This window comes from Chroicocephalus ridibundus, chromosome 6, assembly GCF_963924245.1.
Source record: "Chroicocephalus ridibundus chromosome 6, bChrRid1.1, whole genome shotgun sequence".
Classification (NCBI taxonomy): domain Eukaryota; kingdom Metazoa; phylum Chordata; class Aves; order Charadriiformes; family Laridae; genus Chroicocephalus; species Chroicocephalus ridibundus.
In genome coordinates, this window is record NC_086289.1 from 60,667,438 (window position 1) to 60,692,238 (window position 24,801).

The 24,801-nt window shown below is 51.2% G+C and overlaps 1 protein-coding gene across 1 annotated transcript; it reads left to right on the forward strand.

Annotated features, from left to right (window-relative positions):
- KY (kyphoscoliosis peptidase) lies at positions 1–20,381 on the forward strand. Its single transcript, XM_063339063.1, has 12 exons — positions 1–133; positions 1,135–1,197; positions 3,420–3,482; positions 5,621–5,695; positions 5,891–5,932; positions 6,600–6,650; positions 8,591–8,673; positions 9,053–9,161; positions 12,006–12,123; positions 17,048–17,236; positions 17,842–18,032; positions 19,126–20,381. The coding sequence occupies exons 1-12, from the start codon at positions 1–3 to the stop codon at positions 20,025–20,027; spliced, it is 2,019 nt and encodes a 672-aa protein (XP_063195133.1). The 3' UTR covers positions 20,028–20,381.
- The last annotated feature ends 4,420 nt before the right edge of the window (positions 20,382–24,801 follow it).

A 24,801-nucleotide genomic window follows, 5' to 3' on the forward strand; every position in this document is an offset into this window, starting at 1 on the left:
ATGGGTACCATGGACTTTAAGAGGGATCCGGGCGCAGTAACGATTAATTTGCTGCTGATTGTCCACCCCGAGGAGGCGGCGGGCGAGCAGAAAGGGCGCAGAGGGAGGCAGACGGAGGGCGGCCGAAGCGCAGGTAACGCCGGGTGCGAGGGAGGGAAGGGATGCAGCCGCCCGAGCGACAGCCAAGCAAAGCAGCAGCTCGGGAGCAGGTTTTAGGCTTCCCCCGCCAGCTCCACTCTCTTTCTCCTCTTTTCCATGCTGCAAAACTCCCAGATTCAAACGTTTTTTTGGTAAAAAAAAAAAAAAAAAACAACAACCTCGTTCTCCTAGTGCAGGAGAGCCCTTGCTGGTGCAGCGCTGTGTGCTGGTGGGTGCCCAGTGTGTGCAACCCAGGGCGCGGGAGGAGGCGACGCACAGGTGGACACGAAGCCGAGGACCGTGTTTTCACCTCGCCGTGTCCTGCGGTGTCCCCGCGGTGCCCCCTGGGCTGTGCCAGGGGAGCAGGGCGAGACAGGGGCAGTTTTCCCCCCACACACCCCAGACCCGCACCTACTACAAGGGGGTGCAGGGGCAAAGCTGTTTTGTTTGAAGCGTGTCTAGGCTTTGTCTCCAAGGATGACTGCCTGGAGCCATTTATAGCTACAGTTTGGGATAGTCTCCCTGGCCCAGCTCCTATCCTTCAGGGGATCTTCCAAAAAGCCAAGGCTGCGCTCTGCAACTGTAAGGGGACGCTCCCTGCAGAAGTTAAAGGAGAAAAGGGAGCATTCCCACTCTAAAACCTTGGGAAAAAGCTAAATTTTCAGACAACCAGGACAGGCAGAGCTAAGACAGAAGTTGTGTTCGTGCTTCATCTAAGTAGGGCATCCAGCACCTACCCAAATACAGGCAAGCCCCATGGAAGCAACTTAGACGTGGGCTATTGCACTTTCTTCCCCCTGGCATTTTCTGCTCTAGCGACAGGGGCTACACCAAAGGCTGCAGAGGAGCCAGGGAAGGTGGATCCTGATGGCAACCAGGTTCAGCTGGGTTACACGATGGGTTACATGAAAGGTTTTGGGGTGCATGGCCTCCAGGCAGTGCCAGAACCTCCCTCCAGGAAGGACAGCCTGCCCATCTCGCATTTGTATATTATAGGTTTGCAGGATGACGGAAATGGAAACAGCAGAGAACAGCCACCTCAGGGGAAAGACCGTAACGGTACGTTGTCTTCTCGCTCCGCTGATAAACTAGCCGCAGTGCACAAAAAAACTCATTTGCAAGCCTTTATCACCCAGCTGCACCTCTCCAGCAATGCCCTGCTGGAAACAACCCGTCCTCCCAGCGCTTGCCGGGGCTTCACTGGGGACACAGGGGGAACCGTGTGCCGGGGGAAGCGTCCCCTTCGTGCCCTCCTCTGCCCGCTGGCCTAGGACGCGCCTCGGCGGCACGGCAGGGCCCATCTGCGGGGACTCCCCTGCAGGCTGCCATGGAGCTCGGCCATATTTCAGGAGCTCTCACCTTCCACTGCCAGCTGATGGCAGGGGAAACTCAGTGCCCCAAATTGCTCAGTTTGCAGGTGGATCTCCCAGAGATTTCCCCAGCACTGACACAGCTTCGGCAGAGGCTGGGCTGTGCGGGCAAACTCTGGGGCTTTGACCCATCTATCCTATCCACCAGTCCGGTCCTCATCTCCCCCCCGGGGAGATGGCTGAGGGCAAGGCAGTGATTGCTCTCCAGGAGCGATGCGGCTGCTCGTCTTGAATGCTCCCCTGCCAGTTCCTCTCCCCTCTCTGCCCAGAAACCCTCCAGAAGGTATGTCTGAAGGGGTTACCCCTGCCTGCACGCAGATGGGCTGCGGTGCCACAGGACGGAGCAGCTCCCGGGGAAGGGCATCACACCATCCGACTTGCTTTCCTGGTCATCTGAGCCTAACGGGGCATCTAGCAGAGCAAGGCAAAGGAAAGCAAGACTGCGCTTAGTTCTCTTGATGCCAAACAGGGGATTCTCATTGTATCAACCAGGAGCTTTGCTTCCACAGGGCAAGTAATCGCAGACTACAAAAGCCATTGCCCTGACCCAAGCCCCTCTGAAATCAGCCGTGGCTGGATGGCGCGCACTGGCCGTGAGCAATATTTCATGGCGAGATACAACTTTGGCGTTGTGGGGGCTTTTTTTTTTTTTTTTTTTTTAAAAAACAAATCTGATGGTCTCAAACAGCAGATAACAAAAGCCTCAACTCCAGGAAGGAGATAAATATTCAACGCCCTCCTGCTCCTCCGTCTGTCAGGCTCAAGAGGGTGTGCAGCCAGAGCTGCAGAGCACGAGCTGGAGCCTCCATCACGAGTGAGAGGACGGTATCGGTCGTTTACCGCCCTGAACTAACGGCAGGAGTATTTAGTATGCATACGGGAAACCTTCCCTTGCAGCTCTACCTTAGGCACAATTTAAATCCCCGTGAGGATTACTAGGGATTTCAGCTGCCGGAGGAGCAGGCAGAGCCCTCGCTCCTCTAGCGCCACAGGAGTTAATAAATTCCCCTTTAATCAGCCCTGTTAGCATCTCGGTGAAGCCTCTGACACCGCCCAGCAGCTGCTGCGGCTGCAATATTTACAAACTGTATTAGATAAGCCTCCCCCCCAGCCCCACCGAGGCAAGCAGGCTGTGGCCCCATGCTGCGCCACGAAATCCCATCGTTTGCGGGCCTGATCCTTGTCACCGCCGTGAGGTACGGCTGGTATCTGGCCTTCGGGACCAGCTGGGAAAACCAGGCTCCTTGCACGGGTCTGGTGGCCGCCAGGACAGCCATCCCACAACGCTTGTTAAGAAGAGCGAGGGATGGCCCCGGTGGCCTGGCAAAGGTCCACCCTGCCTCTGGCGAGGGCCGAGCGTCCAGAGCCGGGCGGGAGCTCGGGCTCAGCGCCGCCTGGCATTTGCTGAGCGCCCTGGCTAGCTGTCAGCGCAGCCCGGGCGGCGGATTTATGCCACCGGCCATTCCCCAGCCACACCAGGCCCTCCCCAAACTTGCCTCGTCCCAAGGAGCCTGGGGCCAGCGGCACCACCGAGCACAGAGCGGGGAGACGGAGATGGGGACAAGATGCCGAGAACCGCACGGCACTCCCACGGTGGGACGGCGTCTCCTCCGAGCTCCCCGCGCTGCCCTTCCTCCCGCCCTCCTCTCCAAACACCCGCCCGCTGGTCCGAGCGCCCCAACACCCCCCACCCCCAGCAGCAGCGCCTGCTCCAGCCCTTCCCCAGGCTGGAGCATCCCTCTGGATCCCCCTGGACCACGAGCGATTGGGCTTCCAAGACAGAGAACGGGGTCGGGCTTCTTGTGTTGTTACTTACGTGGCTGCCGAGCGAAGGCATGGGTTTAATCCACACCCACGCCAGGCACCGCCGCTCTCTTCAAGGCACTGAGATGTTTTTCTTTGTACAACCAGGCCGGCGAGTCTCCAAGGAGTCCTGCGAGCAGACGCAAGCCGTTACTTCGTACTCTAACAACGGTAAGTGATGACCCAAGGGATAACTTTTTTTCAGAGCAGGGCTTCAGCACGCTCCCACTCCAGCTTTTTCTTGTAATAGCATAACCTCAGAACACTCCAAAAGGTCAAAAAAGCCCCATCCCACCCATTTTGTGATCTCGAGCATGAAGAATTAAAAATCCCAGGGGAGCCTGGAGAGTCCGCAGGTCTGTCAGCGTGGATGCGTGGTGGCAGGTCCTGGAGCAGCTGGGTTCCCACCATTCCCCCGACCACCAGGACAGAGCATAGATGGAATCAGACAGCATGATAACAACGTACCCCTGCCGCCGTCAGGTATTCCAGCACTGACAGAAGGGTGCGAGGGCCGGAAGATATTGGCAGCAGTTTAAGGTGGTCGCAGAAGTCCTTTGGAAGGAGCCGTCCCTGCACTGGAGCTGGGCCAGCTGCGCCCCAAAGCACTCGCTGGCCAAGGACCGCTCTGGCCACCAAGAACGAGGAGAAGAGCAAGTCTTTCTTCATGACGGATGTCCTGATTAGGAACGCTAAAAAAAACAAAAAAAAAAAAAAAACCAAAAGGTCATAAAAACCTCAGTAACCATTCCATACCATTAGTTTTTAAAGCAGTGGATGGAGCACTTTGAAAAATTCCCGTGGAGTTACTTTTTTTTTTTTTTTCCCATTTGTTAAATGCCTCTTAAACTTACTGGCAGGACACATTCCTCGTCGCTAAATTTGTTTCTTGCAAACAATTTTAATTCATGGGGAGAAACCGAGAGAGTGGAAGTTGGCAAGAAAACTCACAGAAACTCAAAGATAAAAAATAATCTCGGTAAATAAGAAAGGACCCCTGAATATACAACAATCATAAGGAAATCACACCTTTTGCACAATCATCCCTGTGAGAAACAGCTTCATTTTCCCTTCGAATTAACTGACAGAATACACCAACCAGCTCTCGACACTCTGACATCTGCAATCACCCAGAAATGGAGTCAAGCTCCGTGATTTAAAAGGGTTTGTGTGGGTTTTTTGGGCGGGTTTTTTTTTTTACAGTTTTTCTTACCTTCTGCTTTTGGGGTTTTAAAGGACATCAAACTTTTCTGCATAATCACAGGAGATGAAAAACTTTTTAAAAAGTTAAATGCTGAGGAAGAACTTCTTCCTTGATGAGCATGCAGATTCCTAGCTAATTAGCTGTTTCCAAGAGCTGGCTCTCAAGGAAAACCCCAAATGTCAGGAGACTCTGGATAAAGCTGCAGGAGGCAGCCCGGGCGGTTGGATGGCAGCCCCCAGGTGCATTAACATCTTGACCTTCAGTCTCCAAGGTGACCTCTGCCTGCTCCGAAACGGGGAGCCCAGGAGAGCATTGAGGTCCTCCAGGGAACCTCGGTGATTGTGAAACCTTCAGAAATACCAAAAGAAAAAAAAAAAAAATGCCGTCTCTTTCAGAACATTCAGGTTAATTCTTATAAGACCCTCCCTAACGTTTTTTTCTCTTGGACTTCTCTCGATGAAACTTTAAACTCAAGGCTTCCATCCGAGGTTGCTCTGGAGCATCACGGCACGCAGAGCGTGGCCGGACCGCAGCCGCCTCTCCCAGGGCGCTGCCTCTGACAGGCCACAGCCCTTGACAAAGATTTTATTATCACGAGTCAAACCATTTTCATAGCTCTGAGCCTTTTTCTGTTTGATTCCAAGAAAAAAAAAATCAATGAGAGAAATTGATTCTGTGCTTACCGTATCTCCATCAAGAGCTATTTAATATGGTGATAAACCTTTTTTTCAAGCTGCCACATAATCCTCGCTGAGGACCTCTGCTTTATTTATGCTCCCCTGTATCACCTGTTAGGTTATAACAGGCTGCCTTTCATTTTTTTTTAAGAATTACAAATCACGCCAGAGGCGACCAGCAGCTTTCTGACCCTACAGTTTATTTTAAGGGTGGGTTGTTTTTTTGGGTTTTTTTGTTTGGTTGGTTGGTTTTTTTTTGGTCGGGAAAGCCAAGCACTTTGGTACCTTCGCAATGGCCAGAGCTGCCACTTCTCTTGCTAAAGTTAAGAATTGGCTTCAGCGATGCCTGGGCCAGCCACCCTGCCCTTCTCCCCTGCGTCCTGCTTAGTTTTCCCTTTCTTGAGGGAGTTTGTCTTCGTTTCTTGCAGGAACCCAAGTGACAGTGGAGATTCATCCCAAGGATACCACCCCGCAGCTCCTCAAGAAATTGTCCTTTGGAAAAGGTAGGGTGTGGGGGCTTGGGCTGGGCTGGCCACTAAAACTGACAGGCGGGCGGGAGGGAGAAGGGGCCGCATCCTTCCCTGCGCAGAAGCAGGGAGGGCGGGAAGCCCTGGCGGAGCTGAGGGAGACGCTGTTCCCCTCGAGCCAAGAGAAGGGTTGCGGTGATTGTGCTAACCGTGCCAGGGTTGCTGTTGCAGGTCCCCGGAGGTTGCCCAGCCTGAGAGGTCAGGACAACAGAGGTGAGGTTCTGCTCCACCACGGCGCGCGTCCCCGAGCTTGCCCACGCCCAGGAGGTGACTCGCAGGAGGGGACAGGCTCCCTTCTCCCCTCCAGGCTCTCCTGAGGATCCCAACCCCTGTGCCCGCTCTCCCTGCAGCAGATGCTGCTGCAGCCTGCCAACGCCTGTGGCTTGAGGAGCAAAATCCTCCTGCTCCTGGGGCCGGGGGGTGTCTCCTCCTCTACAGCCCCTGGGATAAGGCGGGTGGTGACGGTCTGGGGGCCGCAGTGTCCCTCAGAAATCCCCCAGCTGCTGCAGAGCTCTCCGCAGGGTTATCATCTGACAGCTCTGGAGCTCGGCTTGCCCTTCTTCCACGCCCGGGGGCTTTGGTGGGCGGTGGGCAGGGGTTAGGTGTCCCCAGCCCTGAGGCCAGAACAGGAGAGGGCTGACTGCTGGGGAATGCGGCCTCTGCAGAGCCGTGGGATGGCGGGGAGGGGACCAGAGCGCCCCATGGTCCGGGTGACTGCCTTCACCCCTCCACAGGGTGCGGACATCCATGTCCGAACGCACGGGAAAGGGCCGAGAGAAGCCCCAATTTCAGCTTTTTCCCCACCCAGTCCTGCTCCCCAGAATCACTTCTTTCTGTGCGTCTTTTTCCTCACCTCACCCTCCCTTCCCCAATTTTCTAGGTTTCCAGAGGACCGAAGCCCCAAGGCCACCAGGAGGAAAAGACCTGCATGGTAACTCTCAGCCGTCCCCTCACCCCACACCGGTGGGACACAACGGGGGGCAGCCCCCGATGGGAAGCCCATCGGTCCTAGAAACAGGGCTTACCCTGCTGCAAGCCTTGGCTGAGGGGCACGTGATTTAATTTCTATCACCAAGAGCAACGTTCCGCTTCCCAACGCCCTGTCCCTCGCAGCGGCAGGGGGTGGGACAGCTTTGGGAATGTTGCATGTGCCCAAGACCTTCACAAGGCTCCGCACCTGAGGCAGGCTGCTCCACAAACAGGCACGATGCGGGCTTCCTAACCAACAAAGACAAAAATTGATAACCAGTTCTTAAAAAAAAAAAAAAAAAATTCCCATTCCCAAAAGGCAAAAACGTAATTTCCAGAGCTGTGGAGAATGGGAACCTTTAAAGGCGTCAATCTGCTTTACCTCTCTCTAGATCAGCGTAACGGGCCTGTTCAGGGAAAACCGAGCTAACCGAAGGAGCCCGTTACAGCAGCAGATGCCGGGGGCCAACTTTAGCCGGCTGGTGGTGCCCGGCAGAGGGATGTACCCGCATCCCTCCTGGAAGGCTGCTCCGCTGCCAGGGTGTGGGGTGCCCCACAGCCCCTCTCTGGGGCACAGGTTTCCAAGAGGAGCAAGGGCTTGAGTTAGCAAAACACCTTTGCAAGTCAGGAATAGCCACTCCGGCCACCTCCCCAGTGGGCTGGAGCTGGTGGGGAAGGGGCCAGAGTCCCATTTTGGGGAGACGGAGAGGGAGCAGGTGATGAATATCGATTTCAGCAGCACTGTGGCATCTCAGCTAGGGTAGGATGCTCTCGCAGCCGCTCCTGCATCCCGCTCCCACCAGAGCTGGTGGAGCAGGCAGCGGAGGAGCGTCCCACTCGCTAAGCGAAGGTCGTGAATGAAGCAGTATGCAACCAGCCAAAGCCTCTGTGCCCCTAGGGCGCAGCTCAAGGCAACGCACTCCTCCTCATCATCTCTCTCCAGGCAAACCGCAGCTCTATGGCGCCATTCGTTTACCTCTCCCAGTACCCGGGAGCCACGCGATGGCATTTTCACTTTGTGATCCCTTTTAAATCCTTATTTCCAGAGAAATAGCAATCCTACAGAGATAGCTAGAAGAACCTCTTTAGTCCTGAGCGGCTTTGACAGCGCATGACAGGGGGAGAGATTGCTGTAGAGCTCAATTCTCTTCTCACCAGCTCAGGAGACAAGGGTAGGCTGAGCAGACAGGTCCAGGGGAGACGTCCATCCCATCCGTCCATGCACGGAGCCATCGCTGGATCGCTCGGGCGGCTCACTGATGAGAGAGAACAGTGTCAGCTCATTCGGAGGCTGTTAAAAAATAAGTTATCGGATTAATTGCAGCAAGTTTCTTAACCCTTTACCCACACTAAGTAGAACCCAGAGCCTGCAGAGGGGCAGGCATCACCAGTTTCTCTCCGCACCTAACATTTCTCACGCTCTTAAATTCAGGCAGAATCATGGCCCTTGACCATGCAAAATAGTCAGCAAAACTGCTGAAGAAACACAGACCTTGGCTGAGCTTTTTTTTTTTTTTTTTAAAAAAAGAAAAAAAAGTCATGTTTTCACCAGGGTTTCCACGCACAGCACAGATGGTTCCCTGCTCCTCCCACATGACATCTCGAGCACCTCCATGTGACACCCTGGGGCTTTCTCTGCTGCTGTGCAGCGCCAGAGGGGCAGGAGCACCTCCCGCTCCAGCATTGCCCAACTTATACCAGAGTAGACAGGATGGCTCCTGCTTTCCGCGCAGCTGGCGGGGACCCTCTGCTCCTGCCCTGGTGTCCTCTGCTCCCCAAGCCCCCGCTGATGGACACCTCCGCGGGCCGGGCAGGATCAGTGCCTCCCCCCGTTCCAGCGTACAGCCGGGAAAAATACCCCCCCCCGCTTTCCGAGGCAATGACAACTCGTTTCTTCCCCAGCATATCCATGGGACAAATCCTCTTTGAAATCCATGCCGGTGGATCTGCAGCAATTTGAGAAGCTGGATGCCTACGCATTAAAAGTAAGTCTCGCTTCTGCCTCTGTCCTCCTCCCAGGTCCCCTGCGGGGATGTTCCTGGAAACCTAGCGACCAGCACTAACATCAGCTTAGTCTGAGCTACCGGGGCAAGTGCCTCAAAATCTCCCAAACAAGTGAAAAACATTATTTCCCTCCAAACACCAGCAGCAGAGATCCCACTCTAGGAAGGAAACTGTGAACAAAAACGCTTGCTCGAAACGTGGAACAACAACTTTGTATTTCTATTTTTAACGAAGCTCGAGTTAGAGCCGGCAGGCGGGTCTCCCTGGTTTTAGTAGAACAAGGGAACGGGGAGGAAGGGAGATCTACCATAGCAATTTCTTCGCCATGATCTTGCCGTGCTTCCTTCTCCTCACAAACAGGTAAACGTCAAGAACAGCGTGGAGGAACTCGTTACAGCCCTGCTTAAACAAGCCCGGACTGATCTGGAGAAAGTCCGAGCCATATGGATGTGGATATGCCACCACATAGGTAGGTTGAGATCTCCGGTTCAGAAGATCAGGCTGTTGCTGTCACCCCCGTAATGAGGCCGTCATAGTTTACTCTATACCTTGTGGGTTAGTTTCACATGGTGGGGGGGAGGAAGGCCTTTTTGGGCGCATTTGTCCAGAAACGTACCCAGAGGTTATCTCACCATCTCTGTTTCTATACTGCCTCTCCTAGCACTGCCAGCCCTACAAGGTCCGTGTGTAAATGATTTCTTTCTGTAACTCCTACCCGACTTACTCAAAGGTGTAAGCCAGGCTGCCAAGCACCAGGGGCTTGGTTGTCACATCCAGAGCCATCCAACGCCACCAGAAGTTTCATCTCCACCACTGTCCTGAATCCCTGGCACCCCTTCCTAGCACACCCTGAGGGTCTCAGCACAGCATAGGTACCACAAGGAGACCATTGAGCTGCCTGGCCCTGCTCAGTGCCATCACAGCTGCTTCTGCAGCTCCTCTGCCTTCCCTCTTTGGGCACAGAACAGCCCTTGGAATGAGCAGCCTGGACCCAGCCAGTCCCGGGTGAGGTGCCCTCAAACAGTCTCTTGCCTCTTTTCTTGGCCAGCTTTGACCACGTGTATTGTGGATACATCCCGTGCTGGTACCTAATGCCTTTGTCCTATTGACACGTCCATCAGCCACATCGGCAGCTCTTCAGAGAGCCCAGCTTTCATGAAAGGTGCTGGCACCCGCTGAATCACCGTTCCTGCCTCCCCGTGTGCCCTCACATCCTCCACGGGAGCTGCCATCACTCCCTTTCCCCTGCCCCTTCCCACCCAACCCCAGCCCAGGCAACACCAGCCTTTCAGAAATAACCAAGCGATGCCAAGAGGACAGGGCAGGAGGCGGCAGCAGCACTCGTAGCCTCTCCAGTCTGGCACATCTGAAGGGGGAAAAAAGGCTTCTTGCCACCCCAAGCTCCTTGGAGGGGGGTAACTGGATGTGTAACGAGATTGCATTTTGCGTGGCTCATGCAGAAATGCTTCTTTACCATTAACTCCTGGGGGCAGAGGTGGAGAAGGGTGGCTGTTCTCGCCCTCCCCCCTCCCCACCTGTCCTGAGGGGCTCTGGCGCGGTGCCCTTCGCTGGTTGAACGGCCCAGCTGACGAGGAGCATACGAGCAATTTGGGAAGCACCGGCCTAATCTCACGCCCACTGAGATCAGCAGAGCTTTGATGGCGACTGCCCGGTTAGCAGAGCCAGGTCAATCCCAAGCAGCTTTAATCTTGCCTTTAAATACACAGACTGCTGATTTCACCGCGTTTCCCCGAAACCGAGCGTTTGACTCATCCCAGCGCCGGGCTCCGGTTGGCCACCAATCGTTCAGTCTTTATGCCAATTAACTCACTTCTGCCTGCTGCTGCCGGGGCCAGGTCCTGCTTGGGACGATCTGCTTTGAGTGGGTCCATCCACCTTACATGCACGCACGGGTCACAAGAGTTTTTCCACCACCTTGGCCCCGGGTCCTGCAGTGACCGACCCCTATTTGCATGCATGGGAAATAAACGCAGTGCCAGGAATTTAAACGGGCTCACAGGAAATCATAGAATCACAGAATGGTTTGGGTTGGAAGGGACCTTAAAGCCCATCTAGTCCCAAGCCCCCTGCCCTGGTCAGGGACACCTCCCACCAGACCAGGTTGCTCCCAGCCCCGTCCAACCTGGCCTTGAACACCTCCAGGGATGGGGCAGCCACAGCTTCTCTGGGCAACCTGGGCCAGTGCCTCAGTATCTCCAGTGCCTCCAGTATCTCTCCTGGAAGAGCGCTGACGATATAAACCCCTTCCTTGTTCGGATGTTAAGCAGCAGCCCTGCTCCCTGGGTATCTCCTCCCCCCCAATCCAGCTCCCTGCCCGTGATGGACACTACCGTCCATGCAGCGGTAGTGCTAAAAGGAATTATTTTAGCCATCATTTCTAGCATAAATAGGCAGCCAGGTGCAGGCTGCTAGCCCTCTGTACCCCTCAAGTTGTCCTGAGCCGCCCAGCTGGAGGAGGCAGCCTTTCCCTGCAGCCCTGGGAGCCAGCCCCCGGGCTGCCGGCAGTGGAGCCCCCCGAGATAAAAGACAAGCGGCTGCAGCGTTTCATCAAAGCACAAATACAGCCTGGTGCCAGCTTTCCACCCCCCCCTCAACTCTTCCACAGCATGAAAGGCAGGGTGAATCGGCTGATGCAGCATTCCTCAGAGCTTTGTCAGAAAAATCCGTTCGCGTGTTAAGGAGGAGGTTATGGGCACGGCCGAGGTTGGTCAGGGATGAATTAACCTTCCCAGACCAGTTCCTCCGCTGAAGGGACCCTGCTGTGCTGCCTCTCTGCATTCATTCAAAAAAATTAAGATGTCCTACGCTTCCAGGTATTAATATGATGCCCTTGCAACCACTCATTTCAGGCATTTCCCAACAAGCTACTTTCCAGGTATTTTTCATACAAATTGCTTGCAAAGACTGCAAAAAGCTCAATGGTTTCCTTTGGCAACAACACGAGTCCAACCCCGTCAAACGCAGAGCGCTCTGCTTTGTACTGGGAGCTCCTGAGATTGCAGATCCCCCACAAGGAGGGCAGCCCCTGGGGAGGAGATTTTTTTTCCTCCTCCCGTTCGGGTTCAACTGCAGAATCCCAGCCCAGGCTCAAGACAAAGGGTGACAAGGAACAGACCTTGTCCCTCTGCCCCCACCAGCCATCCACGACATCCCCGTGCAGCTCACGCCATGGCTCGTTTCTCTTTGCTAACGCTGATGGAGACGAAAAGCAACCCGAGCCTTGCTCCCGCCGCCCGCCGATCCCGTTGCCTCAGGCTTTTGGGTGAACTTTCCTCTGCGTTCCTTCCCGCAGAATACGACGTCGTGGGCTACCATAACAAAAGCCAGCTGTCGAGCAAACCCATAGACGTGCTTCAGACGGGGAAGAGCATTTGTGAGGGCTACGCTGGGCTCTTTGAACAAATGTGCAGGTAAATTAAGCTCAGAAACATTCAATGCCAGGGAGGGTTAACATTCGTTGTCATCTCCATGCCTATTCTGCCAGCCTTTGCATTGACTGATGTGACTTTAAGCAGGACGTGGAACTTTAGCTTTCAAACCATGCTGTGGAAACACAGCAAGTCCTAGAAAGGTCAATTTTGCTTCCTCTTCCACCCTCTCCGCCCCCCTCCTTCCCCGGCATAATTTACTTTGTGCCATCTGCTGAGCTTCGCGTTGCATTAACATAATGGCAGATGAAAACACAGAGCTAATTTGGTTAGAAGAGGCTAGGTTTTTCCTTGGAGTATCTGCATGTGAAGGTTAAAAGCATGGCAAGACTGAAACAAGGAGGACCGTTGTCTCCAACACGCTCCCATGCAAGAGGTAAGCACAGTCCCAGAAGGAGCTTTCCCAAAACATTCTGGAGATGCCCTCTCCCCTCCACTATGGAATTATCCATGGGGACACTGCCTCACGCTTACCACGCACCATTTACAGCACTCAACCTCGAAGCCCACCACCATTGAGGCTAATACCATGATTCCCATTTTATAGCTACGTCGGCATTCAATAACCAAAATGCCCTCAAAACCTCGTTGACTTCACCGGGGATTAGTTGCACAAACGAGTGGGGTTTTCCCCACAAAGGAGGACTTTGCAATCACTACGCTGTTGCACAGAAGGGGTAGACCCTTCCTTGGCAGGGAGCACAGGCAGCGCAAATCCCTTCTCCTTCCCATTTCTCCAACCTGGTAAAGGAAGGAGATGCAAGAAGCAATAGTTGGGCTTAGAGGAGTAGTGAAGGCAATGAAGGTGCCTGGTGAGTTTGGGATCAGCCTTACCTAGAAGGGTTGTCCAAGAGGAGTCAAATCGGACCTGATGCTTCCGGGACACGAAATCGGAAGGGGCTTCCAATGGCCAGAAAGTCATGGTGTGCTTCCTTAAGAGTGTGGGCTTGGCAAGGTGGCTCTCCAAGGGAGCACCTTCTCAGCACAGCAGCTTCCATTAGCTCTGGAAAAAAATTGAAGACCAGTTATTAATCGGCATGTGTAAGTAACGATCGACTTTCCGCACTGTGCAAAAAGATTTGGGAAGGTTTTCGCCACAAAACAAACAAAATCTACAGGGAAAAGGGCAGATTCTTTAAGTAATAATAATAATAATAATAATAATAATAATAATAATAATAATAATAATAATAATGTGGTGCATGCTTCCAACCAATAGCAGAGCCCAACGATATCACATCTCGCTTTTCTAAAGAGTAAAATACAGAAATAGGATGACGAAGTATGAATTTATAACTGCATCTTACGGCACAGCTATTAGCAGTGAGAAGTGGGGGAAATTTGCATCTGTTCATTAAAAAGCATATGTTTAGTTCATTAAAACATTAATCTTTCCAAGGATATCTTTTACTATTTAAAGGCTCCGTTGATTTACTCTTAATTCCTCAGTTCCAGGTTGATTATTCATTTTCTGATTCGGGAAACCTCCCAGCCATCCAGCCAATTACTTCTGTCAAATATTAGCTAAATGTTTGGTTCTGGTTTTTCAGGAAAGGAGCTAAAGACAACTCTTTCTTTCAAGGGGATCTCCTCATCCCTTCTTCTTGTGTACCGTTCAAGTCTTATGCTGAGTCTAAGCATAAAGGCAAGAGGCAAAGAGCCGTCGTCTTATATAAAGGTTTTTCAGAGCCTTTTTTTGGGGGGGAAAAAAAAAGGTCTTTTAACATTCCTTTTTTTTCCCCTAGCTCCTGTCAAGGCAACTTTAACAAACAACCCAATTTGCCAGTCACCAGGATTCCCCCCAAAGGTCCCGCTCAAGTCAACGGCTGACACTGATTGAGTCCTACTTGTCCCAGTGCCAGCAGAGAGGAGACACATCGCTGTCAGCTCCCACCGCAGCGCTGGCGGCCAGGCTTCTTCCCCTTAGCCGAGGCTCCTGTCACAGAGGAAAGGCGGGCAACACGTAGCAGGAAGCCCCATCTTTTCTCCAAACATCAGGCGTAAGAGCGGTGAATGCAAACACAGGCTTCTGACCGATATTTTAGCAGCTTTTATCAAGAATTGGCTTCTCAGCTGACAGCCGAACTGCATGGCCGAGTGAATCAGGGAGCATAGATCCATTAATTCAATTTAGGGCAAAACCCAGCAGTCCGGACTTGGGGAGAAACTCCCTTCCCAGAGTTACCGATGAAGGCAGAACGACTATTTGCACTAGAGAGGCGTGAGGCACCACCTTCAGGAGCAAAGCTGACCACGATCCCTGCAGTGGATCTGACCACTTAGCTGCTCCTTATCCGTAGTTAGTCTGCAAATAATCCAGGTTTCGCATCCTCTTGCTTTTCCTCTTTTCTACAGTCCGTAGCTTTCCTCTTTTTCAGGCACAGGAGCATGCACCTACCCACCGCAAGCATAAACCATTCTGTCTCCCTCTGGAGAGGCCAGATTTGCTTCTTTTTTTAGACGAAATCATCAAAGTCAACCTGAAATCAAAGGGAAGAAGGTGCCATCGAATTTCAGTGGCACACGTAGCAAGATACAGATTATTTCTTGAATACAGGTTATTTCTTGAAGCAGAACAGCAACTTAGCTTTTAACCTCCTTGCTGCAACCAAGCAGATTTTGCCAACTGTTTCTTAATTCAGTTCTTCCAGTCCGCCTTGTACTTAGGACTTCTTCTACCATTACACTGCTGCTTCAAATATTGCTGGAGATCTTCTCAGTCTTCTCTCTGCCTGGTTAATTTATCTGTATAAACTCATTTACACAAGAACGGAGACACGATCACTCTTTTCACCGATACAGGATCGCTCTTTTACAGGATGTTTGAGCCTGGCTTTTTGTCTGTCTGCTACACGAGAGACCACCGTTAAATGTTCTGACCTTTCTTTTGGGAACTTTGAATACATCCAAGCACAACCTCTTCTTGTTGCTCTGCTAACGTTCACTGTAAGTGAGGCCACGGCGGGAACAAAGGGCAGAACCCATCCCTTAATATTCTCCCTGAATATCCCAGCTAACAGGAATGTCTAGAGAAGCCTAGAAGGATTAGACACCAATCCCCATGAAATCAGTGGGAATTTGGGACGCAGGTCCTGTTAGGCCCCTTTGAAACTCCTGGGATCAAATCTTCCTGGAAGTTGCCGGGCCAGCTCCTAGTCTCAGTTACATCATGTAAATCCAAGCCCTCACCAGTCTCGTCAGTGGAGTTGCTCCAGACTTACTGCCCGGCTCCACGTTAGAATTTGGCTCACAGGCCACTGCGGGCTGGCAAAGACTTTCCAGACCACCTGCGACGCCAGGTTTCTCAATGGCATTCCTTCCAGTCTTGCCGCGTTCGTTGGGAATACCTCCTGTGACAGGCAGCACCTCGTAACGGCCCACGCTGAAGGAGAGCTGGCTTGCATTGCTCCCATCTGCTCTTGGCGGGCCACCTCTCGCAGGACGGGGGACTGCCGTCTTTCTCCTCTCCATAGAACTCGGTCTCCTCTCTGCAGGCTGCTCTATGCAGGCTCCCAGCTGGCTCTCAATCAGCCCTTTGCACTTGTGGTTCCATTTTTCATACTCTTTCTCAAAGAGCTTAAGGCAGAGTTAAAGAATTTAATTTGATACCCTTAAAGGAAGAGTATCAAATATCTACGTAAGGCAAAGACGTCTGGGTTTGAGTTCCGTAAGCCCGTACGAGAAGCTGAAGTGACCACCTCTCCTTTAAACCCACACCATCTCCATTTTTGCGCTCTGCGAGCACTACTGCGCTGCCAATTACCAGCCAGGATCTGTTACCGGGCCTCGACTTCTTAACAACCATGCTAATTATCTTACCCATAAATATCACTTCTCTTCTGAGTTAAAGCCACATTATGCAGACAATCTCGCCCTCGAAGCATGCACGGTTTCTTACTTAAGGTAGCTGTTCCATTTAATGCACTTTCCAATGAGGAGGAAAAATGTCAATACCATCCTACACAAAAGACAGTCCTCTAAGTGAAGCAATTTTAGATTAATGCTGAAATAAGATGCCAATGTTAGAATCCATTGCTATCAACAGCAGACAGCTTATTAACAGTGCCTAATTAAATCTTATTTACACATCAACACAGGTATTCTTTTTTTTTTTTTTTTTTATAAAGGGACTAATCATTTGTACCCTGGACAAGCACAAGCTCACTCTTTAAGGAAACTAAATCAGTATCCACAATCCCGTGAGGTCTAAGATATCTTTGTTGGTGTCAAACACCGGGCCGACCATCACAGAGAGAGCACAAGCATGAACAGACGCACTTTTAATTTATAATTACATGGGCTAATTGCAGACAGCATCAAAGGGATTCCACTGAGTAACAAGACAGAGAGCAATTAAGCACACTTCGTCTTTGTCATCCTCCTCTAACGACGTTGAATTGATGGTGCCTCAGACCAAAAGAATAGGAATATGCAAAATCTGGAAGAGAAGAGCCCCTTCCTCCAGCGGGACGCTCTCTCCAAGTGCCTGTGCAAAGGCTACAAGATAAAATGACCCTACACACCACCTCGGGCATCGCTACCTCGGGTTACTCTCGCGCGCACACCCCACATGGAGCCATTCTCCAGCACAGCCCAGAAGAACACAGGAAAACATGTGACGTCAGTGGTCAAAGTCAAAAAGTTGCCGGTAGTCTGCCACCAGGGTCAGAAGTTTGAGTTTTCAAAGAGAGGTACACTCGCACACTTAGACATTTAAAACCCCTAGCTCCCCCGGGACTCAACTGCAAGGAGGCACCCAAGGAGCTGCTGGAGCTGGGCCACAGGACTGAAGTTCTGCAGACGTGCTGGGCCTTGCTCCCATTTTTATTCCTCCCACATGGAAAGGATTCCACGCTGTTTGGTTTATAACAGAAGTTTCCCGCTACATCTTATCGTTTCCTTTTAGCATTGCAGGAATCCAGTGCATGAAGCTATCGGGATACTCTAAGGGCTACGGGTACAAGATGGGGCAGACCTTCACAGGGGACTCCGACCACGCCTGGAACGCTGTTTACCTTGATGGAAGGTGGCATTTACTCGATAGTACCTGGGGAAGCGGTGCTGTTGACGATTCTTTCACCAAGTTCACCTTCAGGTAAAGAACCTGTCCTCTACGTTAATATAGAAACCTACCCCAAAGGTAGAAGAAAGCCGATGGGTGTGCTAAGAAACACCAGTGACAAATTTTAGGTCCCACAGTAAGACCCAAAGCCCTGAGCAAGGTATTTGGGCTCCTATACGAGGGACAGAGCATGTACCTGTGGAAAGGCAGCAGCCCCGAGCAGCCAGCCACATAACTGATAAGAGCGAACTTGTTTTGCTTATCACATCTTCCATTTACGCAATACGAAGCGACACTCGATTCATAGCTTTCAGTTGCCCGAGAGGCGGTGCCTCCACACTTCCAAACAACAAGCAGTGCCTCCCTCTTTTGCCCATGGTTGCAGGGGACAGTGCGATTACCCCGGCGTGATAAAATACCCCGATAAGGGTATTTATCAGCTCAGCATTTGCCCTGGGAACGGAAGAGCAAAGCTCAGGTTCCTTCTCTGCCTGGAGAATTCCAAAGCCACTGACCTCAGTTTCTCAGCAGCCCAAAACACCCGACTTCCTCCAGCTGAAACCACCGCCACTGCGCAGGGGGAGAATTAACTATTCACAATTACTCATTTTCCTTTAATCTCTTCCTCCTCCTTCCAGGTACAATGAGTTTTATTTTCTCACTCACCCGGCTCTGTTCATTAACAACCACTTCCCTGATAACAGTAACTGGCAGCTTCTTAAACCAACCCTGACGCTGAAAGACTTTGAGAACAACATGCTGCACAACAGCAATTTTTACACGTTGGGCCTGCTGACCGCAGAGCCGCAGACAGCCGTCATCCGGACAGGTAAGGCCCCACGGAGGGGTGGCTGCGGAGCGTCCTTCCTCATGCAGCCCCCACACGCCGTCCGGTGTGCGCCGCGTTACATTTCCAGCTTGGTCCTGGCAAGCAGAGTGCACTCAAAGCTCTTGGTGCAGAGGAGGGTCTTTTTTTTTTTTTTTCTTTCTTTTTTTTTTTTTTCCCCCCTTTTCTTTCTTTTTGTTCGTTCAAGCTGTGAAAAAATTTGTTGCAGCCCCTGGGTCTAAAAGAAAGCCTCAGTCAGCAGCTGAGGATGAGTTACTCTCTCAGCCAGCATCAGTGGTGCAAAATTAGAAGCACAACTATTATTTATTAGCAACTCCGACTTGAAAATGAGATTAAAACCTTTTCCGATGTTCCGGAAGTTTGACTTACCGAGTGATGGGTAAACGGGCACTTTTTTATGCGACACTCAGCACCCCCAGTAAATCCAGCGGCTCTTTTAGCACAAAACTGTTCAGGTGGCACCACTGAACTAGGGGGCCCACATGTAGGGTCACCTCCCGCAGGTTTCAGACGAGCTGCAGGAATTCGACTAGAGATAGCTAATTTATGAATGCCGGGAACACAGAGTTAAAACTTAAAGGCAACAAGAGTTTAGGACTTAATGCTGTCTTCAAGCTGTTTGGGAACAGGCTCACAGGGAGGTCAATTATCCCGTATCTACATGCTGGAAGGTTCCTGCACTTTCCTCTGAAGCTTCTCGGAACAGCTACTGGACTAGCAATCAGGTCTAATCACATCTAATTAAGCCTCTCTCAAGCACATTGGGCTGACAATACTTTCAGTTATATTTCACACAGGCTTCCCTATTCTGTAGGACGACAGCTCCGTTTCAGTGTATATCCAAACAGGGTAAATGCACGCCTCCAAAACAAAGGCCGCCCTTCACCTCCTTCTTTTTGAGGGACGCTGGCCCACGCAGACAGCTGACGAGCTCTGACCTCTCAATTGCAGCCCTTTATTTCACTATTAGAGAAGCGGCAATTTATTGGGACAGATTAGCCTTCCCAGAACAGGGTGTACACGCGAAAAATGTACCGAGACTCCAACGCGGTTTCTTTTCTTTTGTATTTCATAGTAAATGGAAAAGCCTCCGTGTCAGTGGATTGCCGTTCTGCCACGTTATTTAAGTTTGAGCTGAAGGGAACAGACGAACATGGTTTAATGACTTTGAAAAAACACGGAATGAAGCTGGATATCTACCCACAGAAGACAGGGAGTCACAAGCTGCAGATCTTTGCCAAGCCCTCCAAAGCCTCAGAAGATGTCTACAACTGCGTGCTGGAATACGTGGTAGAGTGTGAGTCCGTGGACAAGGCCATGCGTTTCCCAAAGGGCCTGCATCAGCCTGTCGGACCAAGCTGGTTCACGGAGCGGCAAGGGTTCCTGAGGCCGTCACACCCCGACCCCATCATCCACACCAACGACGGGCGGTGCTCTCTCACCTTCACCCTGGGCAAAGACATAAGCGTCCTCGCCCTGCTGCACTGCGATAACAGCAGCCTGACAGAGGACAAGAGAAGGCAGCATATCATGCAGATCCATCGCGGGAACCAAATTGAGCTGAAGATCCATCTCCCCCACGCGGGGAACTTTGTTCTGAAAATCTACGCCAAGAAGAAGTCCGACCCGGGCAATTACGACTACATCTTCAACTACCTCATCACGTGCCTGAACACTGAAGTGAAGTGGCCAGCTTTCCCTCAGGTTTACAGCAAGTGGGCGGAAGACTATGAGATACTGGAGCCGCTCTCTGGCTTGCTGCCAGCGAATCGCAACGTTCAGTTTAAACTCAAAATGCACGGGATAGCAAAGGTGCTGGTTCTAGCTGATGACACTCACTCTCTCACCCAGAGCAGAGGCTGCTGGGAGGGGACCTGCAACACTTCGGGATGCAGCGAGGTGTTTGTGATGGTGCAGGAGAATGCCAACCACAGCTTCTACTCACACGTCCTGAAATACGAAGTGGAGTCCCAGTAACACCCCCCCTCTTTGCTCTTTCACTCACCTGCATGAACCAACCTTTCCAACATGCCCAAAACCGACACAGCTTCAGGAGATCACTCATTCTCTTGATCAAATCTCCTCCTTCAATGCATCCAGGACAAAGCTTGCAGGCTTTTGCAAGACCAAGGGCTCAAAGAAGTTCAAAGAAGCAGAAAATCCTGTTATGAAGGGAGCAGCAGTGGAAGAAATTAAATAAAATCCCCAGTAATACTGTCCAGACAAGCATTTTGAAGAAAACAGCTGAGTTGTCTGGCCACAGGTCACTCAGTATCAGTGGCCATTGCCGGTTTCCAAGTTATGGACCACAAGAAAAGTCTTACAACGGCTACTCCGAGAAGAATCCACCTAGTTCTGGGGCAGGATGCAGAAAGTACACCCTGGTTTTGAGCAGCAATATTGGACACGAGGATCTTCAGGATATTTAAACCAAGTTTCTCTATATCTTTAGTTAAGTTGCAAAATACACCCCAGGAGAGAGAAGTGTTAGGAAGAAGATATAACATGAAGTTTTCTCGTGCACTTCATTGTCTTACAAGTTGAAGCGATACTGCGAAATGACTTTTTACACTGACTCTTTAACGCAATAAACAAAATCATTTTTACCTTTTTATATTTGAATTAAATTTGAGTTGTGAACTCTTTTTCTGCAACGTTAACGCTGTAATCGTACCGCAAGCATATAGGTGTTTCCATAACTACAACTACAGTAAAATGGGGAATAAAGTTCTCAAAAAAAAAAGAAAAAAAAAAATCACTCCTTACTCCAACTTGCCTATGCAATACTGCAACTAAGGAACTTCGGGGGTTCTGTGGAACAGCAGGCTGAGTGACATTATTAGTAAAAAAAAAAAAAAACTCTTTGGTGCTGTACTCTTGGAAAGCCCCTACCTGCACAAGGCAAAGGGCGTCTTCTAGCGAATCTCACAAATACACATCGTAAGATCGGGCAACGTTTTCATAAATGATCCCGATGTCCGTAAGCGTCAGTGTGACCCGAGAGATATATTATGTTTGAGCTTGAATTTAAAATAAACCTGTGATGTTTTTGCATTCTCTTTCATTGACAAACGACACAAACTCCTCTTTGCAGAGCGGCTGTACGCGGGTCGTTCCCACACCCCGCTCCTCCTCAGCCTCCGGGTGGCAGAAGTCGCAGGCGATAGCCAAGGGCTGCCCGCCCGCAGCGGCCTTGCTGCCTCCCGTCCCTCCTGCGTCACCCCTCAAACGGGGCTGAGTCCCCATTTCAAGCCAGTTGAGCGAGTGCAGAGGGAACCTGGCGCCGCAGCCAGGCAGCGGAACGCTCAGAGAGGCACAAATTGCAAGTATAACCACAACGCGTGAGCTACCAAAGCTTACTTTAGGAGTACAGCAACGTTCTGGGGTCCTTTTTGTACTTGGAGACAAGGAGGCTCCAGACGTGACATAAAAGTAGGTTTTAAGTCCTCCTCCTCCAAACAGTTTAGTGTCTTTGCCCTCAAAAACCGGTGGTAGCAGCAGCTCCTCCCTGCAGGAAGACTAAGCCTTTGAGCCCAGCAGGCATCGCTGCCCGGACAGAAACACACGGAACAGCACAGATGCAAGAAAGACTTGGGGGTTTTTTGATTGCCTAGAGGCTCGAAAACTAAAGCCAGCCTTGTCTGTAAGCAGACCGCCCTGGTTTATTTTGGTGCCTAGCAGGAGCATTCTTTTTTCCTTAGATGCCGTTTTTCAGATCAAGGAGGACACATTTCAGTAGCTTTCATGTTACAGGTCAAGCCGACCCAGTCAAACACGATACTTCTTACAACGGGAGCATAAGGAGGCTTCCCAGAGAGCCTAGCAACCAAAGAAAACCACTTTTTTTCCCTCATAACAGGGTAAAGGATACTAAACCGCACATGGCCTTTGTGCAACGAAACACTGGATGTTCACTTAGGGAGAAACAAACAGGCACAACCCATGGGCAGCCGTGGTAAAGGCTCCTTTTGCAGGGCTACGCGAGCACGAACGCGGTCCCTGCTCCTCCTCATCTCAAAGGCCCCCTTTCCCAAGGGCTGTCTCCAACCCCACGTGCTCCGTTACAGAATCGTAGAATCGTTCTGGTTGGAAAAGACCCTTGGGATCACCAAGTCCAACCATCGACCCCACTCTACAAAGTTCTCCCCTACACCATGTCCCCCAACACCACATCTAAATGACTCTTAAACACATTCAGGGATAAGATCTCGAGGAATATTCCCTCCTCCCTCCCTCCACCTCCCCCCCCCCGCACAACGCTGCAAAACCCAGACACCTACAGTCACACACACCTATACAGGGGCAAATGGGCTGATTTAGTCCCTCAAAGAGTGACCCAAAGCACTCTCACGCGCGGGGAAGAACCTCCGTGGCACGCTGAAGATAGGCAGATCCCCCAACAGCCCCCCGCTTCCAAGACGCGAGGCTGGTACAAGCACATTTCCACATTTTTGTTTCAAACAGAAAACAAACACCTGGCCCGGCCCTGCAAGCGTGCAAGAAACTCTTCGGTGCTATCGAAGGCATGAGTTCAAAGACACACACAAAAAAAAAAACCCCAAACCCTCTCTATCTTCATTAATTATAAAGCCGCCAGGGCCAGGTGATTATTCCAAGGGGTGTTTGACACTGCAAAGACAGTGAACGCCTGAGAAACCCTGCAGCCCCAGATAAAAGCACCTCAGAAATCTGTGCTTGCTGTGACATCTCCCTCCAGGATAAACAAGACTTTTTCTCCTCCCCCTCATAAAAAATGCACATTCTTCAGCACAGCCAAGAGTCTAACACCAGGAGAACATCTCTGGAACAGGCTCCTCGGTTATCTCGGGACCACCAGCTCTCCCGTTTCGGGCAGAGCTCTCCCTCGGCAGGCCTTAGGACCGAGCAGTTTTTATAAATCCCTACAGCCCCGAGAGGCACAATTACTTCGCGCTATGAATTCAGATCGCTCAGCTTTGCAAATACCTCGTGTCTCAGGGAAGGTAAATTAAGTTTGTGGAGAACAAGTTGTTTTTTTCTCTCTGGCAGGTGTGCACCTGCACTTCCATCTCCTCAGGAGCTCGCTTCCTCACCCAGGGAGCAAGTAGGGCCACAAGCCAGACGCTCCACTGTTTCCACGCTGGTCGTGAGAAAGGCACACGCTGGAAAAATGAGCGGGAAACTCTTCAGCTCGTCATTCTGCCTTGTTCAGCCTCTGTCCTCCTCGCCTCTTGTCCATGCTCAGCTCCTCCAGAAGCAGCGGAGCCCGTGGCACCGTCCGTCTGCAAGGAGAGAAGGTAGTAAAGGCACAGCACACACCCCGGCCCGGAGAAGCAATTCGGCAGTTCCCCCATCGCTAATTTTACTCGTTAGATCAAATTTTTACAGCCTACTCCCCAAACGAAGCTGCTTATTACATGTATTAGAAATTGATAAGTACTGTAGGATTAGAGCTGCTAATTAAACAAATCGATCACCTTCAGCTTCCCTTCGCTTCCGCCAACGTGAAGATTAACGCCCAAATCCCTCTAAAGGAAAGGGGTATGGAAGCAAACATCGCTAATGAGCCAAAATGTCTTCTAAACTTCTGAAAACGCTTACTGCACGGTGTAACTTAACAAGTCTTCAGGAAATACAAAATGGTTTGTAAGGTTTAACAAAGGGCATTGCTGTCCCCACGGAAGGACGTGAGGAATCCCCCAGAGTTGTGGCACACCGCACAGTGGATCTATAGGTTCGTGCAGGAAGGGGAAACAACAGTTTGTTCTGTTTAGCCGTTCAGGTTTTGTCAAAAACGCCCCGTGACCAACAAGTCCTTACCTGAAATCTAGATAGTTCAGGGGGAAGTTCCAAAAATCGCTTATCTGAACAGGAACCAAGGCCAACGCTGACCATGTGCAAAATGAGCATCGTTCATGCCCAGCTGCGGGCAGTTCAACGCCTCATTACAGAGACTGCAGCAGGAGAGCCCACAATGGATCTGAAGGTTTTTATCCTTGTTCAAAGAACTCCAGAAGAAAGGCAAAATAAAAGGACTTGTTGAGTCAAATGCTTTTCAACTCTGGAATGCAGAATTGCTTGACCAAGAGCAGCCCCATTTTATGGCATGACAAAGAGGATGGAGTCTGCAGACAGGCATCGCCTTTGCTGAACTCATCTGCCTAATTGGATGGTTGGCTTTTGCATGCATATGTTGCTTTTGAATTCCTGTTTCTTGACAGCCTTACGCTGCTCTAGGACAAGGTGAAGCTGAGGGAAGGGAAGAGGAAGCTTACAGACGTGGGCGAGGGACGTCTCCATCCCTACACAAAGCTTATGAAGGCTCAGCCACAGGAAGAACTGCAGAATGCCCCTGGAAGAAAGGCAAGCCAGTAGGAAACAGGTTCTGCTCACTCAATCACAACGTGCTTTCCTTGAGGAAGGACTGAATATATTCCTCACAACAGGTCAGAGATGTACTTCAATGCAGCAGTTCAACTGGACCGGAGAGTGTCCAAGGCTGCCGAGATTCCAGACAGGCTGATACCGGCTGACACAGCAGCTGCAATTCCGCCTGCCGTAGAGATGAATTTCACTTGTCTGTGGGTTCCCCTCCCATCCAATTTTATTTCCAGTTCCAGCTACTCTCCTTTCTTTTATGAGAGCTGTGACCACAGTCAGGATTCAGCCGTTCATTCCTCAGCTATTCTGCAGTACTTCGAGCAGCGTGCAAGGCAAGATAAAGACACCAGATGCTATACAAACAGAAGAGCGCAAAAGTTGCAAGAACCAG